Source organism: Mirounga leonina, unplaced genomic scaffold (assembly GCF_011800145.1).
Source record: "Mirounga leonina isolate KUSES-001 unplaced genomic scaffold, KU_Mleo_1.0 Mir_178, whole genome shotgun sequence".
Taxonomy (NCBI): domain Eukaryota; kingdom Metazoa; phylum Chordata; class Mammalia; order Carnivora; family Phocidae; genus Mirounga; species Mirounga leonina.
In genome coordinates, this window is record NW_023270464.1 from 20,402,670 (window position 1) to 20,418,365 (window position 15,696).

At 40.4% G+C, this 15,696-nt stretch overlaps 2 protein-coding genes across 2 annotated transcripts in view; both read left to right on the plus strand.

Moving 5' to 3' along the window:
* AGBL1 (ATP/GTP binding protein like 1) overlaps positions 1-15,696 on the plus strand; it is an 813,331-nt gene that overhangs the window by 688,294 nt on the left and 109,341 nt on the right. The gene's annotated exons all lie outside the window — the stretch shown is intronic.
* On the plus strand, positions 12,015-14,930 carry LOC118023029 (CWF19-like protein 2). Its single transcript, XM_035024093.1, is given in 2 exon segments — positions 12,015-13,673; positions 13,675-14,930. Coding segments are annotated over 2 exon segments (2,691 nt in total). The 5' UTR covers positions 12,015-12,084; the 3' UTR covers positions 14,777-14,930.

Consider the following 15,696-nt stretch of genomic DNA (forward strand, 5'->3'; position numbering starts at 1 on the left):
ATACATGTTCTGAAATATCACATTGTATACTTTCAAAACACGTGATTTTTATTGTCAATTGTACCTCAATAAAGCCGTTTTTTTTTTTAAATTTAAAAAAAGGTGAAAAAATACATTAGAATAACCCACTGTGAATTTCTGTGAGGCTCTGACCCATTCACTAAGAAAATTACATTTCTGGGCTAGGGCAGAGACAGCATTGGAGTAGGGATGAGAGCATAGATTTGGGGTCTGAGTGACATACGAGTTTAGATCCATGATTCAATATTTACTTGCTGTGCACCTTTGCACAATCTCTTAACCTTAGCTCCCCATCTGTAACTTGTGAATAATAATAATACTTGCCATAAAGGAGTGTTAATTTTAAATGAGATAACTTATATAAAGCGTTTAGGACAGAGCTGGCCATTATAAGCTCCTAATACCATGTTAAATATTAATAATGATATTAATAATGTTGGGGCATAGAGAGTACTGTTCCCCACAGAGGCAACCTACTGATGGAATTCAGGAAAAAATATAGCCAGAAAGTTAATTTGCTTTGTGAACTGGTCGACTGCAAACAGGAGATGTGGTTATGCAAATTCCAGAAATAATAGCTAACATTTATTTCAGCTTGCCAGAGTATATTCACTGCCCCAATGGTTTTCAAATCTTACTGTGAATAAAAATCCCCAGGAAGCTTGTTACAAATGCAGAAGCCCAGGTTCCATCCTTATAGGTTTTAGTTTGGTTGCCCTGGAAGTAAGGATTCTGCTTTTTAGGAAGTAACCTACGTGTTTCCATTGACTCTACATTACTAATTACCTGAGTCTAGTTTCAAAGGTAACTGTGACTCCTGGTCCTTTAGAGAATTATCCTTGAAGTCAGGTCAGTCAGCCTGCCTTGGCCTATAGAATATTCTAGAACAATGGTCTTCAATAGATCTGGCCTGAGTTCCTTCAAGGCATTAGAATCCTTCCAGTGTTTAGCTCATCGGTCAATATGAAGCCTGACATCATTGCAACAAGAAGTCTTTGTACTCTCTTCAACTTTTCTGTAGATCTGAAGTTATCTCCAAAGAAAAAGGTTATTTTAAAAAATTAGGTTATAGGGGCGCCTGGGTGGCTCAGTCGTTAAGCGTCTGCCTTTGGCTCAGGTCGTGATCCCTGGGTCCTGGGATTGAGCCCCGCATCGGGCTCCCTGCTTGGTGGGAAGCCTGCTTCTCCTTCTGCCACTCCCCCTGCTTGTGTTCCCTCTCTCGCTGTGTCTCTTTCTGTCAAATAAATAAAATCTTTAAAAAAAAAATTAGGTTATAAATTCTTCTTATTTTCCCAAGTGCCTTTTCAACTCCTGGTATTCCAAGTAATAGTAACAATTACCATCCTAGATTCAGAGGAAGGCTGCATTATTTCAGGTGAGGTCCCATAATACAAGTGAACTGGTGTTTTTGCAGAGGGACCACTCATGCATAAGGGGCTCTATCAGCCCTTTCATGTCTCTGAGGCCCGAGGACAAGGAGAAAGGAGAACCAGGGCCTGACTGTAGAGAAACAGGCTCTGGCAGCTCAGGGGATGAGTGGCTGAATGGGAGGTGGGGCGGGAGAATCAGGAGGAAGCATGGCCCAGGTCAGTGTTTTGCAGACAAGCAGAATCCCTTAGGTGTCTTGCTGATTCAAAAGCTCTGGGGTAAGGGCTCAGTAGTGATTATGATGACTGGCCAAGTTTGGGAACCACAGATATCAGTAAAGAATTAGAAGCTAGAAGAAAATCACAAGTTGTGTAATCAGATAATTGGAGCCCAGGAGAACGAGGAGCACAGCTATGTGCTCCCAGAGTTCTTCCCAGTGGAGCCCAAAGGGTAGGAGCTAGTATGTCATTGCAGAAACTCAGGAAAGCAGGGCTGTAGCAGAGGCAGATAGCATCGGCCCCCCTAGATAGGAAATTATTTGAGAGTTCTTGGCTAACACCAGGACTGCAGGACCAAAGCTCTAGGAGAATATCGGGTCGGTTTGTGCACAGACACCACTGGGTTGTGAAAGGGTTTGCTTTCTCTTCAGAGGCTTTGCACTTTTCTAGATTTTCTCAGGGGGTTATTACTGGTTTCCAAGACTTACCTTTGTGTGAAAGCCTTGCTTCTGGAGGCTCATGACTGCCGGAGACTCTGAATTGCAGGAAGAGAGCATGACCAGATGTGGCGTATGCCAAGCCATCCCGCAGACTTGTCCTCTTCTGGGCACGTTTTCATGAAGGAGACAGTGCGCCCACTTTGGTGCTGAGAAAAGAGCAGAGCCGGGCAGCTGTCAGATTCCTTTGGTTCTCACCCAGAACCACTCTACTAAGGGATAACAAGTGCAGAGGACAGCAGGTATAGCGATTTTTAATAAAATATTTAGGGCATATAAAAATATATAGACAAATATAAGAGACACACAAGTACTTACTATCAAGCTTAGACAATAAAACATCACAGATAAAGTTGATGTCCTCTCTATAACTGTGTCATAATGCATTTTCCTCTTTACAACCTAACGTAGCCACTATTTTGAATTTAGCTTTTACCAGTCCAAGGCCTCTTTTCTATCTTTACTATTTCTGTATGTATCCATAAACTATATTTATATGATTTTTTATCACGTTTTAACTTTTCTATAATTGTTGTCATGCTTTATGTATTCTTCTGCTACTTTCTTTTTAAATTCAGTGTGTATTTTTGAGAATTATGCATGTTAATATATTTAGAGCTAGCCCTTTTACTTAATTCTCTTTTGGTATAAATACATCACAGTTTATCCACTTATTATTAAATACTGTGCTGCACTGAACTCTCTTGCATATATACCTATGTCCTTGTATAATTGTTCCTCCAAGAATGGAGCTTGCTGGGCTGAAATGTGTGCACGTCTTCTAGATATTACCATATTGCTCTCCAAGGCGTATACCAATTTACACTTCCACCAGCAGTGTATGAGTTCTCCACGCTCCACCTCTTTGTCAATAGTTGGTGTTAGTTGGCTTTTTCATTTCTACTAATCGAATATTTTATTGGTGTTATCTGATTGTGGTTTTACTTTGCATTTTCTTGCTTATTATTGAGGTTGGGCCATTTAGGTTTTCTCTTCTAAGAATTTCCAATTAATATCTTATACCTATTTCACCTCTGATTTTTTTTATTTTTTTAAATGTTGATTCCAAGGAGTCTTTTACATATTCTGGACACTAATCCTAGTTGTTAAATTACATTAAAAATACCTCTCAGGCTGTAGGGTATCTTTTTTTGCGGCGGGGGGGCATCTTCTTGAATGTAAAAGATCAAGTAAGAGAAGAAAGAAGCATGCATTTAACCTGAAAAATAGGAGGTGTGAGAATAGGAAATAACAATGGATTACTTAGGTCAGAGGGACAGGATCCAGATCCAGGAGTTATGGAGTCTGAGGCAACGGCTCTTCTTGACCCTCACATGAGGCTGAGCCCTTGGAAGAATCTTCATGTCTTCTTTGGTCTCTTGCCTGTGGGCTCAGGCAGCACCATCATCACAGAACCAAATATGAATTAAGGGAAGAATAAGTAACTCAGTAGTTATTTTTTTCAGTGCTCAATGAACACATGCTTTTTTTTTTCTGTCCTAATACTTTATTGTCCAGTCCTGTGCACCAGGTTACTCATGCTGTACACATATTGTGTATAGTTGTGTGTAGATGACAGAGACTTTGACCTTCAGGAGTTCTCAGTACTGTCAGAGGGTCCCAGCTCTAAAGAAGCCATTGCATGATGATGTGACAAGAGCCTTAAGACAGCTGAGGACAGGATAATATTGGAGTCATTGATTTCTTCATTCATGTGTGAAATACTTATTGAACATCTACTGTATGGGGACAAGGGATACGGCAGTGAACAAGAGAGACAAGAACTCCAGGAGCACATATCTTAAAGATGTGAGATAACTAATAAGCTCTCAGCAAATAAAGTTACTGTCATGAATAAATAATTATTAGAAAGTTCATCAGCAAGATAATTCATGCAATGATAAATGGCACGCTGGACATATTTTAAAAAGGATAACACAGTGGCAAGTGTTGAGGGATGGGTCTATACAGATGGCATGGCCAAAGAAGGTCTCTCTGAGGAGCCAGTGTTTGAGCTGAGATGTATCCGATGAGAAGGACTTGGCTATATGACTTCTGGAGGACAATATTCCACACAAAGAAAAGGTCAAGCGCAAGTCTGCCAGGTAAGAATGAGTTTAGGCTTCGGGATAAACAGAAATCACAGAAAAGAGAGAGATGGAATCTGTTGGCTGGAGGGTTTTGAGATTGAAAGCAGGCTGTGAAGCAGAGGTCAATCAGGCAGAATTTGGAAGGATGGAAACTAAAGAACATTCTAGCTAGAGGAAATAACATGAACAGAGATTAGGAGAGTAAATACACTGTGCAAAGTCAAAGCTTCAGCATCTAAGTCCATTAATCTGTGTAATTACAGAGTCAGATGCAAAGTCCAACAGACCACTGCATGTGGTTCTTCCTGATGCTTGGGCTCAGCCCAATTGCCTGCACACTTGTGTCTCCTAATCTAGAGTCCTGAAACTTCTATAGGCTCCATCTTTAGACAAAAGCCATCAAGTAATCAGGCCAGTGGAGATTTTTCTCACAGTGATGTGACTGTAACAGAATTCAGATTCTGATTTTTAGCAAGGGGTAAGAGGATTAGGTAAGGACCACCTAAAGCAAGTTTCTACCAAATTCCCATCACTGAAGCTTCTACTTTGGCTTTGGTAGTAGCTGCCAGGTGACATTTTCTTTGCCAGAGATATCATGCAGGTTTCTAGATGATCTCATTGCTAGGGACAAATAGCTGAATACAAATGGGCCAGGCTTCATCATCTCAGAATGCTGAGCGGGGGCAAGCCTTGAACCTTTAAATTGTACCTCCTGGTCAATGACTCGGGTCTGTGCAGTACTGCACTCCAGCTCCTACCCCCGAATCTCCAGAGTGCCCATCCCAGTGGCTCTCAACATCACTCACTCTAAGGGGTAGTTTTAAACACATGCATGTTTCAGCAGTTTTCCTAAGCTGTAGAGAACACCCTTTGCTTTTGAAAGAATAGAAATATTCACTTGACCTGCTAAATGGTGCTTGATGATAGGGGGCATAGGATATCTCTTCCTTCCCAGGAGCTAGCTCTGGAAAGTCTTTTCAAATCACTTTATGGCTCTTAGGTCTGCTTAAATGACTCCAATCATTTGAATAGTCTCTAGTGATGAAAATAGTCACCGAGAGACTCAGACACCACACCTCTTAATCAGAAACATACCATCATTCCTGATTTTCATTCTCTTCCCTTCTTCATTTATCAGATTTCTTAAAGTTAAGCATTATTTTAAAAGAGTGTTTTGTTTTTGTGATTTTCAGTACATACCAATGCACTCCCATTCCTTAATTCTCTTCCCAGGGAATGCACAATCTTCTCAAGAAGGTACCCAGAGCTGCATTTTGCACTTGGCAATCATTTCCTAATCACAAAGCTCACCTACATTTCATGGGGGGACAGCACTGTGTTTCTCCAGAATGAAGATACTATAGATGTTACCCCATCAAGGCATTTGGGTGACTCTGGCAACCTCAGGGAAGGAGCTCATGTGTTGTATTGATTTCACCAGCAGAACAGAAAGGGAGACACACATATACACACAGATTGTGAGCTTTATTTTGCAAAGACTGCATTTCTGCAGTCTTTGTCCTCTAAGGCTGTCTCAGGGCTTGGTGGACAGCTGTGGGGCCAATAAGCCAGTGCCCTGGGGCAAACTTGCAACTTAAGCCTTATTTCTAGAATATTGAGTCATAAGAGATGATCATTTGGACTCTTTTTTTTGGGGGGGGGGAATCCTGTTATTTCTTATTGTATGGCTGTGGGAAATGGTTTCCATTAAAATAGCAATAAGGGAAGGCAGCATGGAATCAGCAACAGAGCCTAGGAATTTATAGTCTGCTCCCGTGATTGCTCCCTCTTCATCTGATGTGGCTAAAAGTCTCTCCTGTTATAAAGATCTAATATGCCTTCAATTTAATTCAACAAGCACTTGGGAAATGTGTAACTGTTCCATGTAGTAGCAGCTCCCTTAACATACTGCATGGCTTCCGTAACCTACAGGAAGCAATTTCATGAAAGAAGTTGTAATAAGTCCAAATGCTAAACAAAGACGGAATGGGTAGGTTGCAAAATCCATCAATAAAATAACCAAATAATCCGTGCTGCAGGGTGATAAGAAGGAGGAAGGTCAATCTTTATTGGAATTTGCAGATGATCAGTAATCATTGAGAGAGTAGCACTGGAGTATGGGGACTATTTGGAACTATATAAAGACCCAGCCTTTAGTCTGAGATCTTAAACCGTGGTCTGGAAAACACATGAACATGAAATGACCTTCTGCTGACGGTGAACCTCTCCTGTCTGCTGCGATTTGACTGGATATCACTTTAGTGAGCCACTGAGGTCTGAAGATGGGGTCCTGACAAGGCTGAAGCTAAAATTTCTGAATGGGTTAGCACCAGATGTGGAGAGTATATGAATCTCAGTCCTTCCCTTTATTATTTTTTTTATTACTTTGAGTAAGTATTTAAAATCCCTAACTTTCACATTTTTTTAAGTTAGGGATGGTCTTAGTTCATATAATTACTTTGAGAATCAAAGTACATAATTCATGCTAAACACTTCACCCACAGTGGTGGCTCAGTGAACGCTAGCCTGTGTTCTTGGGCAGGAAGGCTGAAAGCAATGGTCTTGGCTTTTTTCAAGGCAGTATTATTTAGAAGAGTAAAATCAGGTGGAACTTTGAATGAGAAATGTTTTCTGCCTTTGTATTGCTTTCCCACAGAAATGCTGTCACCAAAGATCTCTTGGGTACCTCCATTTCTCATCTAAGTCTTTAATCAAGTCAGCAGTCATTGTGTTTTTCCTCTGATTTTTAAAAAAGATTTTATTTATTTATTTGACAGAGAGAGAGAGAGAGCACAAGCAGTGGGAGTGACAGAGGGAGAGGGAGAAGCAGGCTCTCTGCTGCGCAGGGAGCCCGCTGTGGGACTCGAGCCCGGTACCCTGGGATCATGACCTGACCCGAAGGCAGACACTTAACAGACTGAGCCACCCAGGCACCCCTTTCCTCTGGTTTTTGCAAAAATATTAGCTGGATTCCAAAACTTTCTTTCCTAGTTTCATACCTACTGAACACAATTATTTGCCTCAATCCATACCTGATTTTATACGGCTAACAATCTGTGACTCGACTTCTTTTTTTTTTTTTTTTGTATCTTTTTTTTTTATTCTTATGTTAATCCCCATACATTACATCATTAGTTTTAGATGTAGTGTTCCATGATTCATTGTTTGTGCATAACACCCAGTGCTCCATGCAGAACGTGCCCTCCTCAATACCCACCACCAGGCCAACCCATCCTCCCACCCCCCTCCCCCCCAGAACCCTCAGTTTGTTTTTCAGAGTCCATCGTCTCTCATGGTTCGTCTACCCCTCCGATTTCCCCTGCTTCATTCTTCCCCTCCTGCTACCTTCTTCTTCTTTTTTTTTCTTAACATATATTGCATTATTTGTTTCAGAGGTACAGATCTGAGATTCAACAGTCTTGCACAATTCACAGCGCTTACCAGAGCACATACCCTCCCCAGTGTCTATCACCCAGTCACCCCATCCCTTCCACCCCACCCCCCACTCCAGCAACCCTCAGTTTGTTTCCTGCGATTAAGAATTCCTCATATCAGTGAGATCATATGATACATGTCTTTCTTTTTTTGACTTATTTCGCTCAACATAATACCCTCCAGTTCCATCCACGTCGTTGCAAATGGCAAGATCTCATTCCTTTTGATGGTTGCATAATATTCCATTGTGTATATATACCACATCTTCTTTATCCATTCATCTGTGTGACTCGACTTCTAACTCCAATGCCCACACCTATTCTGAAACAATCCGGCTCTAACTTTGAGTAATAGCTACATTTATCACCTGCCTCCTGAATAGGACACCAGTAGGGCCTTTACCTTTGCTCAGCATCAGAATTACAGAGTGTTTTGTTTATTTCTTTTCCTCTCCAAGTCCCTTTCCCCTTTTCATATTCTAGTTTGATTGATCTGAGTAGATTTTGGAATACTCTTTATTATCAGTGAGTACCCAGGTGATTCTGATGTAACCTGTCCATTGGCTAGAATTTGGGAAGCATTATTCTGGATTGAAAATTGTCCAGAGGGTTGGGGAAATAATATGAATGAGGATGCCAAGCCAGGTATGAACATGGTTTGTTCAGTGTTGGGTCAAGGAGCGGGGGCTATCAAGGAGTGGCTGATACGGTGTTTGATGGGAGCACCACGAATTATGTGTATAATATGGGTCCAGATTATGAAGAAATTTATTGGAAAGAATAAAGCAGCTAAACAGGCTTTGTAATCATTACCTACCATGCCTAGATTTGTCAGGCCTAGATCTTTGCAATAATTCTCATAAAATGTAACAACATCCAGAGATCATAAGACAGAAATTTAGAAAGTCAAAGATGTATTTCCATGATTCTTGGTGTATTAATTTTAATTCCAGTATAATTAACATACAGTGTTATATTAGTTTTAGGTATACAATATAGTGATTCAACAATTCTATACATTATGATTCTTAGTAATGTTATCAACAAAAATGTGGATATTCATCCCTTCTATTGCCAAACCAGCCCCATTTCTTATGTATCTTAAAACTACAGAGGTATTTTCACTTTTGTGTCATTTCATGCCCCACAAAAACTGACAGTATCCGTACTTAAAAGTTTTTATTAAATTCTATCCACAAGGATTGAAGATAGTTTATAGAATTTACCATTCTTGATTTTTAATAGTAATAAAATGTTCATAATAAAACATTTATTCTGGGAATTAGGGAAGCACTGTAGAATGTTATTCATGCATCTGCCTCCTTGAAACATACATACATATGAGAAATCTGAGATGCAGAATGGATTAAGTTGACTAAAAGAGCATTGGGGGGACTGGCAAAAGAGTAGACCAATGGGATAGAATTGAAAGTCCAGATATAAACCCATACATCTATAGTCAACTGATTTTCAACAAGGCTGCCAAACCCATTCAGTGGGCAAAGACTAATTTTTTCAGGAAATGATGTTGGGACAAGTAGATACCCACATGCAAAAAAATGAAGTTGGATCCCTACCTCACATCATAAAAAAATTAGCGTGAAATGGATCATAGACCTAAATGCAAGAGCTAGACTTATAAAAGTCCTAGAAGAAAGCACAGATGTAAATCTCCATGATCTCAGATTTGGCAATGGTTTCTTAAATATGACACCAAAAGTACAAATGACAAAAGGAAAAATAGATAAATTAGACTTTATCAAAATTAAAAGCTGTTCTGCATTAAAAGACACTATCTAGGAAGTAAAAAGACAACCTACAGAATGGGAGAAAATATTTTCCTACCATGTATCTGATAATGGGCTAGTATCCAGAATATATAACAACCGAACACCAAAAAGACAATCCAATTTAAAAAATGGGCAAAGGACATGACTAGACATATCTCCGAAGATATACAAATGGCCAACAAGTAGAGAAAAAGATGCTCAGAGTCATTAGTCATCAGAGAAATTCAAATAAAACCTACAGTGAGATACCATTTTATACCCAGGGGGATGCCTATAATCAAAAACACCATAAGTCACAAGTATTGGTGAAGTTATGGAGAAATTGTTGGTATGAATGTAAACTGGTGTACCACTGTAGAAAGAAGTTTGCTGTTTCCTTAAAACTGTTAAACATAGGGGCACCTTGGTGGCTCAGTCGGTTAAGTGTCTGTCTTCGGCTCAGGTCGTGATCCCAGGGTCCTGGGATCGAGCCCCGCATTGGGCTCCCTGCTCAGTGGGGAGCCTGCTTCTCCCTCTCTCTCTGCCTGCCACTCTGCCTACTTGTGTTCTCTCGCTCTGTCAAAGAAATAAAATCTTAAAAAAAAAACAAAAACTGTTAAACATAAAATCACCATATGACACAGCAATTGTACTAGACATATGCCTAAAGAATTAAAGACAAATGTCCAAACAAAAACTTGTACATGAATGGTCATAGCAGTACTGTTCACAATAGCCAAACAGAGAAAACAACCCAATTGCTCATCAGCTGATGAATGGATAAACAAACCATAGTATATTCACACAATGGAATATTATTCCGCCATAATGAGTAGTAAAAGACTGATATGTGCTACAACAACAGGAGTAAACCTTAAACACATTATGATAAGTGAAAGAAGTCAGATTGTTTCCCAAAGATTATTCAACCAGAAAATTAATTAAACTTTGTTATAACAACCACACAAATTAATAAAATCTCATTGTTCTGCCTAAAAAGAGATTTGCAGCTTCATCTTTGTATGTTTTTTTTTTTTTTTAAATTACTGGGAAGCCTACTTAGAAATACCAATTATAATAAACTTTGAATTCTTCACTCAAAAAAACAAAAAGAAAAGAAAGAAGTCAGTTACAAAAGACCACATCTTGTAAGATTCCATTTTTATTAAATGTCTGAAATAGGCAAGTCAATAGAGACAGAAAGCAGATGAGTGGTTGCCAGGTTTCCCTGAGGAAGGGGGGATGGGGTGGGGGTGACTGCTTAATGGGGCTTCTTTCTGGGTGATGTCCTGTAATTAGATGGTGTTAATGATTGCACAACACTGTGAATGTACTAAAAGCCACTTAATTGTATACTTTGAAGTGGTTAAAATGGTGAATTTTGTGTTATGTGAATCTTACCTCAGTGGAGGAAAAAAAAAAAAAAAAAGCATGTGGGGTCTCAAGTTTCCTACTTCCACATTGGTGCTCTTTCCCCAACCCTGTATTCCATGATTTTCTGAAACAGGACAGCCTTCGGATATATTCCTGTGGATTTTCCATGTAGCAGAAACTATTTTGCTCATCCCCAGTGTACATGAGAGGAGGTAGCACTAGTCTTTCAATCCTGAATACAGAGCTGTGCACAGACAGTTGAATAGCTAGTTTTGTAGAGAGAGTCCCAAAGTGGACATGGTAATCTGGGTCATCACATCACAGAGCATTCCTAATTAGAGGGCCACCTGGGGACCAGTATCTGCTAAAAAGCAAGAAAATTGCCAAAGGAGGAAAAATGGTAGATTCCAAACTCCAGGGACAATCAGCTAATCAGCTTCAGGACCTAGTGCTGAGGGCCATCTGCTAAAGGTCAGCTAGAGGAGATGGCTATCAAAATTTGAAATTTCGTCTCCATAGTTCTGACAGCTGCAGGGTCCAGCTCGGGCACTTCAGCCACAATTGGAATCTTCAGCTTTAATTGTCAGATCATCAATTCCCATTGACTACCTGCTCTTGCCAGGATCCCTGGGTGGTAAGAAGGAGAAATGGGGGGAAGATAAATCGTTGTGTGGAAGAAGGTTGATTGGCTGAGCCCTGTTGTGATATCTGACAGCCAATCTTTTATGAAATCTTCTGGGCTTTAGGACCAGGACTGGAATTTTGTGGAGCACTCAGAAATGCTCATCCTTGAAATAAAGGCTTCCTGAACATTCCCCGGGGCTCCCATTACCTGGGCTGGAGAGCATGACTCTGCAAGTGCTTGTTGGAGATTGAGCTCCAGTGTGATGTTCAGGAGCTCAAACTTCCTTCCCATCAGAAGGGCACTGTCTCCCTCCATGCACCCCCAACACAGGCACCAGACTGGTAAGCAACCTGCTTGCTTCTTGGTCTTACAGCCCAAAGGGAAGCTTGCTGGCATACAGGAAGGAAGCAATAGACTACTTTGCTGAAGATAATGGCCTTCAGCTTCACATTCTTATGGAAGTGTCATGTGTCTAACTTTCACTCAGGCCCATGCATATGTGTTCAACAACTCAATTTTTACATCAAGCCTATGAGGCACCCATTGGTTTTCTTACCTTCAAGTCAAGATGCACATACTCAGGCTTAGAAGAATGAAATGATTTGCCCAAGGTCATACAAAAAAGCAACTGCTGGACCAGACCATTTGGTCTGTCAGAAAAGTAAATGTCAGTTTTACAACAACAACAATGGCGGCTACCAGTGGTAGATTTGAAAATGAGAGGAGTATCAAAGAACAAAAAGAACAGACCAGGATTGCCAGGGCTGAGGTGTTGTGCCAGGCTAAAGCCAATTTTGAAAAGGAAGAAAGGTGTAAAGAACTTAAATGACTTCGGGGTGAGGATACATGGATGCTACCTGATGTGAATGAGCGAATTGAACAGTTCTCACAGGAACACTCTCTGAAGAAAAAGAAGAAAAAAGATAAACACTCAAAAAAAGTAAAGAAAGAGAAGAAAAAAAAGAGTAGGAAATAGAAGTATGAAAAAAGCAATGAGTCAACAGATAGTTCATCAAGCTCTGAAGACAAGTGGGTTGAGGCTGTCCCATCGCAGATTCCTGGCAGAGAAAAGGCCTGGAAAGTGAAAGGTGAAAATTCAGAAAGAGAAGACAACCCAGTTATTCAGAGAGATGAGTGGATGATGGTTGATTTTATGTCTGTTAAAACTGTGTCCTTATCATCACCCAAAGCTGAGAAGGAGGCTATGAGGAAAATAGAGCAAGAGAAAACCCAAGCCCTGGAACAGTCCAGACTGCTGGAGAGAGAATTGAATCCATACTGGAAAGATGGTGGGACAGATCTTCCATCAGAAGACTGTAACGTGTCATCACTTACCAAAGTTTCAGTAGTAGAAGATGGTGGCTTAAGCTGGTTGAGGAAGTCTTACCAAAGAATGAAGGAACAAGCTGAGAAACAGAATAGAAATTTTGAAGACATTGTGGCTGAAAGATACGGGTCATTGGAAGTATTTCAGTCAAAATTAGAAGAAGCTGAAAAAACTGCATCCACAAAAGAAGATTATAAATGAGAACGGTGGAGGAAACCAGCATACTCAGATAAAGCACAAAGTAGTCAAGAAAGTAGAAAATCAGACTTGGTAAAATATAATAAAAATTTAAGGGATAGATACAGTTCAACAGATACTACAAACACCATCAATAAAGATAAGTCTAGTGGTGATGAAAAATATAATAGGTTTGGGTCTTTAGAAACCTGTAGAAGACAATCCAATCCAAGGCAAAATCAAGACTTTTCTTCTCTTGGAAATTTGAAACCTAAATTTTTAAGACCCTCTGATGATGAAGAACTGTCATTTCGTAGCAAGGGCAGAAATTTTGAACCTTCTAGTTCATCTTCAGCATTGGTTGCTCAGGATTCTGTGCGTTATGGTTTTCGAAAACCCACAGAAAACAGTGAAGAAAGTTCTTCATCGTGGAGCCGATCCAACGGAAGAGAAGGAGACAGGAAATGTTCATATCGAAGATCATTAGAAACTAGGGGCGATGTGGACTCTGGGCACATTTCAGAAGATGTGAGAGAAAAATCACAAGATGAAAGCCTGAGAGATGACTCTCTGAAGAAAGAGCATCTACAGGACACAAAGTCTCCATTTGCCGGAGGTGGTCCTGAGGATGATTCCATCCACATCTTGAGTGTTGATGAGAAGAATAAACTGGGAGCCAGGATTATCAAGGCAGAGATGATGGGAAATATGGAATTAGCGGAATGACTTAAAGCTCAACTTGAAAAGGCAAATAAATTCAAAGGAACAGATATCCTCAAAAGAATCTGGGGTAGGGAATGAAGACCAAGAAGTGATCCTCGTCAGAACAGATCAGTCTGGAAGAGTGTGGCCTGTGCATACACCAGGAAAATCTCTGGAATGTAAAGGAGGAAGAAGGAAGAGACAGATGGTGTGTTTAACAGAGGCTTCAACCCATGAAGAAAAAGAAAGGGTTAGATACTTTCATGATGATGATAATCTCAGCCTAAATGATTTAGTTAAGAATGAAAAGATGGGGACAGCAGAAAATCAAAACAAACTTTTTATGAGGATGGCATCTAAGTTTATGGGAAAAACAGATGGAGACTATTACACTCTTGATGACCTGTTTGTCTCCAAAGCAGCTGAGAAAGAATGTTCTGGTGAAGAGGAAGAGAACCAGTGGAGGAAAGCAATTGCCGAGCACCAGAGTCTGGCTGCACAAATGGAAAGATGTCTGTATTGTTTGGACAGCTCTCAGTTTCCCAAGCACCTCATTGTTGCCATAGGTGTTAAGGTTTATTTATGTTTACCCAACTTCCGATCTCTCACTGAGGGGCACTGCCTGATAGTACCTTTGCAGCACCACAGAGCGGCCACCTTACTGGATGAAGACATCTGGGAGGAAATTCAGATGTTCCAAAAATCATTGGTAAAGATGTTTGAAGATAAAGGACTGGACTGCATCTTTTTAGAAACACACACGGGCATGAAGAAGCATTGTCATATGGTTTATGAGTGCATCCCTCTCCCAAAGGAAGTGGGTGAGATGGCTCCCATCTATTTTAAGAAAGTCATAATGGAATCTGATGAAGAATGGTCCATGAACAAGAAATTGATTGATCTCTCTTCAAAAGATATCAGAAAATCTGTACCCAGAGGCTTACCTTACTTTGCTGTGGATTTTGACCTCCAAGGAGGGTTTGCCCATGTCATTGAATATCAACACAAATTCCCTCATTACTTTGGAAAGGAAATCATTGGTGGGATGCTGGATATAGAACCAAGACTCTGGAGGAAAGGGATCCGGGAAAGCTTTGAGGATCAGAGGAAGAAAGCCCTGCAGTTTGCTCAGTGGTGGAAACCATTCGACTTCACCAAAAGTAAAAAATGTTGAGTCATACGTTTCATTTTTTAAATTTCTTCTTCAGATTCCTTTCAGTTTTACTTCCATTGTGTCTGACTAGACCACTGACCCTCAGGCCAGAGGGAGAGAAAGTCCCGCTCTGGGTCTCAGACACCCGGGCATCACTGGATCGCTTTTCCTGTCCCACCTTGTCCTGCGACTGCTTTGTAGTAACTGGGGAGCAAGACCAGAAACAGGGGGGGGGGCCCACTCACATTCCCGTTCTGTACCCATGTCTTGGTGTTTTCAGCTGTGCAGTTTAAGATGTGGAAAGACTTTTCTGAAGGATTATCTGGGAGGTACAGCAGATCGTTGGTTCAGAGGGAAGTGGGTCTGCTTCAAGATTGTGAAGACTATTGTCTGGCTTCTCTTGAATATTTTAAACTGAATTGGCATTTTCAGTAATAATTGAAATATCTTTTCATAGCATTTTATAGAAAGGCTCTTTATTTTCTACCGGTAGTCACTGCTCTTCTTTTTATCAAAGGAAAAAGAATGTCCCAAGAATAATAAAGAATTAAATGAAAAAAAAAAAAAAAGAAAAGTAAATGTCATCAGACTTTGAACGTAATGCACTCTGTCCTTTCATGTCTGTCATAAAGGATCACCTCTAAGCCCCACAAGCTCACTAGTGAATTCTCCGAAACCCGAAGTAGGTGGTCTCAATCTATCCTTCGACATCAACTGAGGGCAGGGGTTGAAGATGAAAACAGTATTGCTTGCCTCTCATGTATCACTGGCCAAAGTGACTCTGACCACCTGCAACTCGTAACTAAGGCATGACAAGAATCTTTAAAAATGACCAAAAATTTAGCTATGGCTTCAGAGCTTTAAAGCCATTCTGGTTCATGCCATTTAGCAGCTCACATAACACTGAAAGGCTTTGTTTGGTTTTAGAGCTCAAGGGCAAA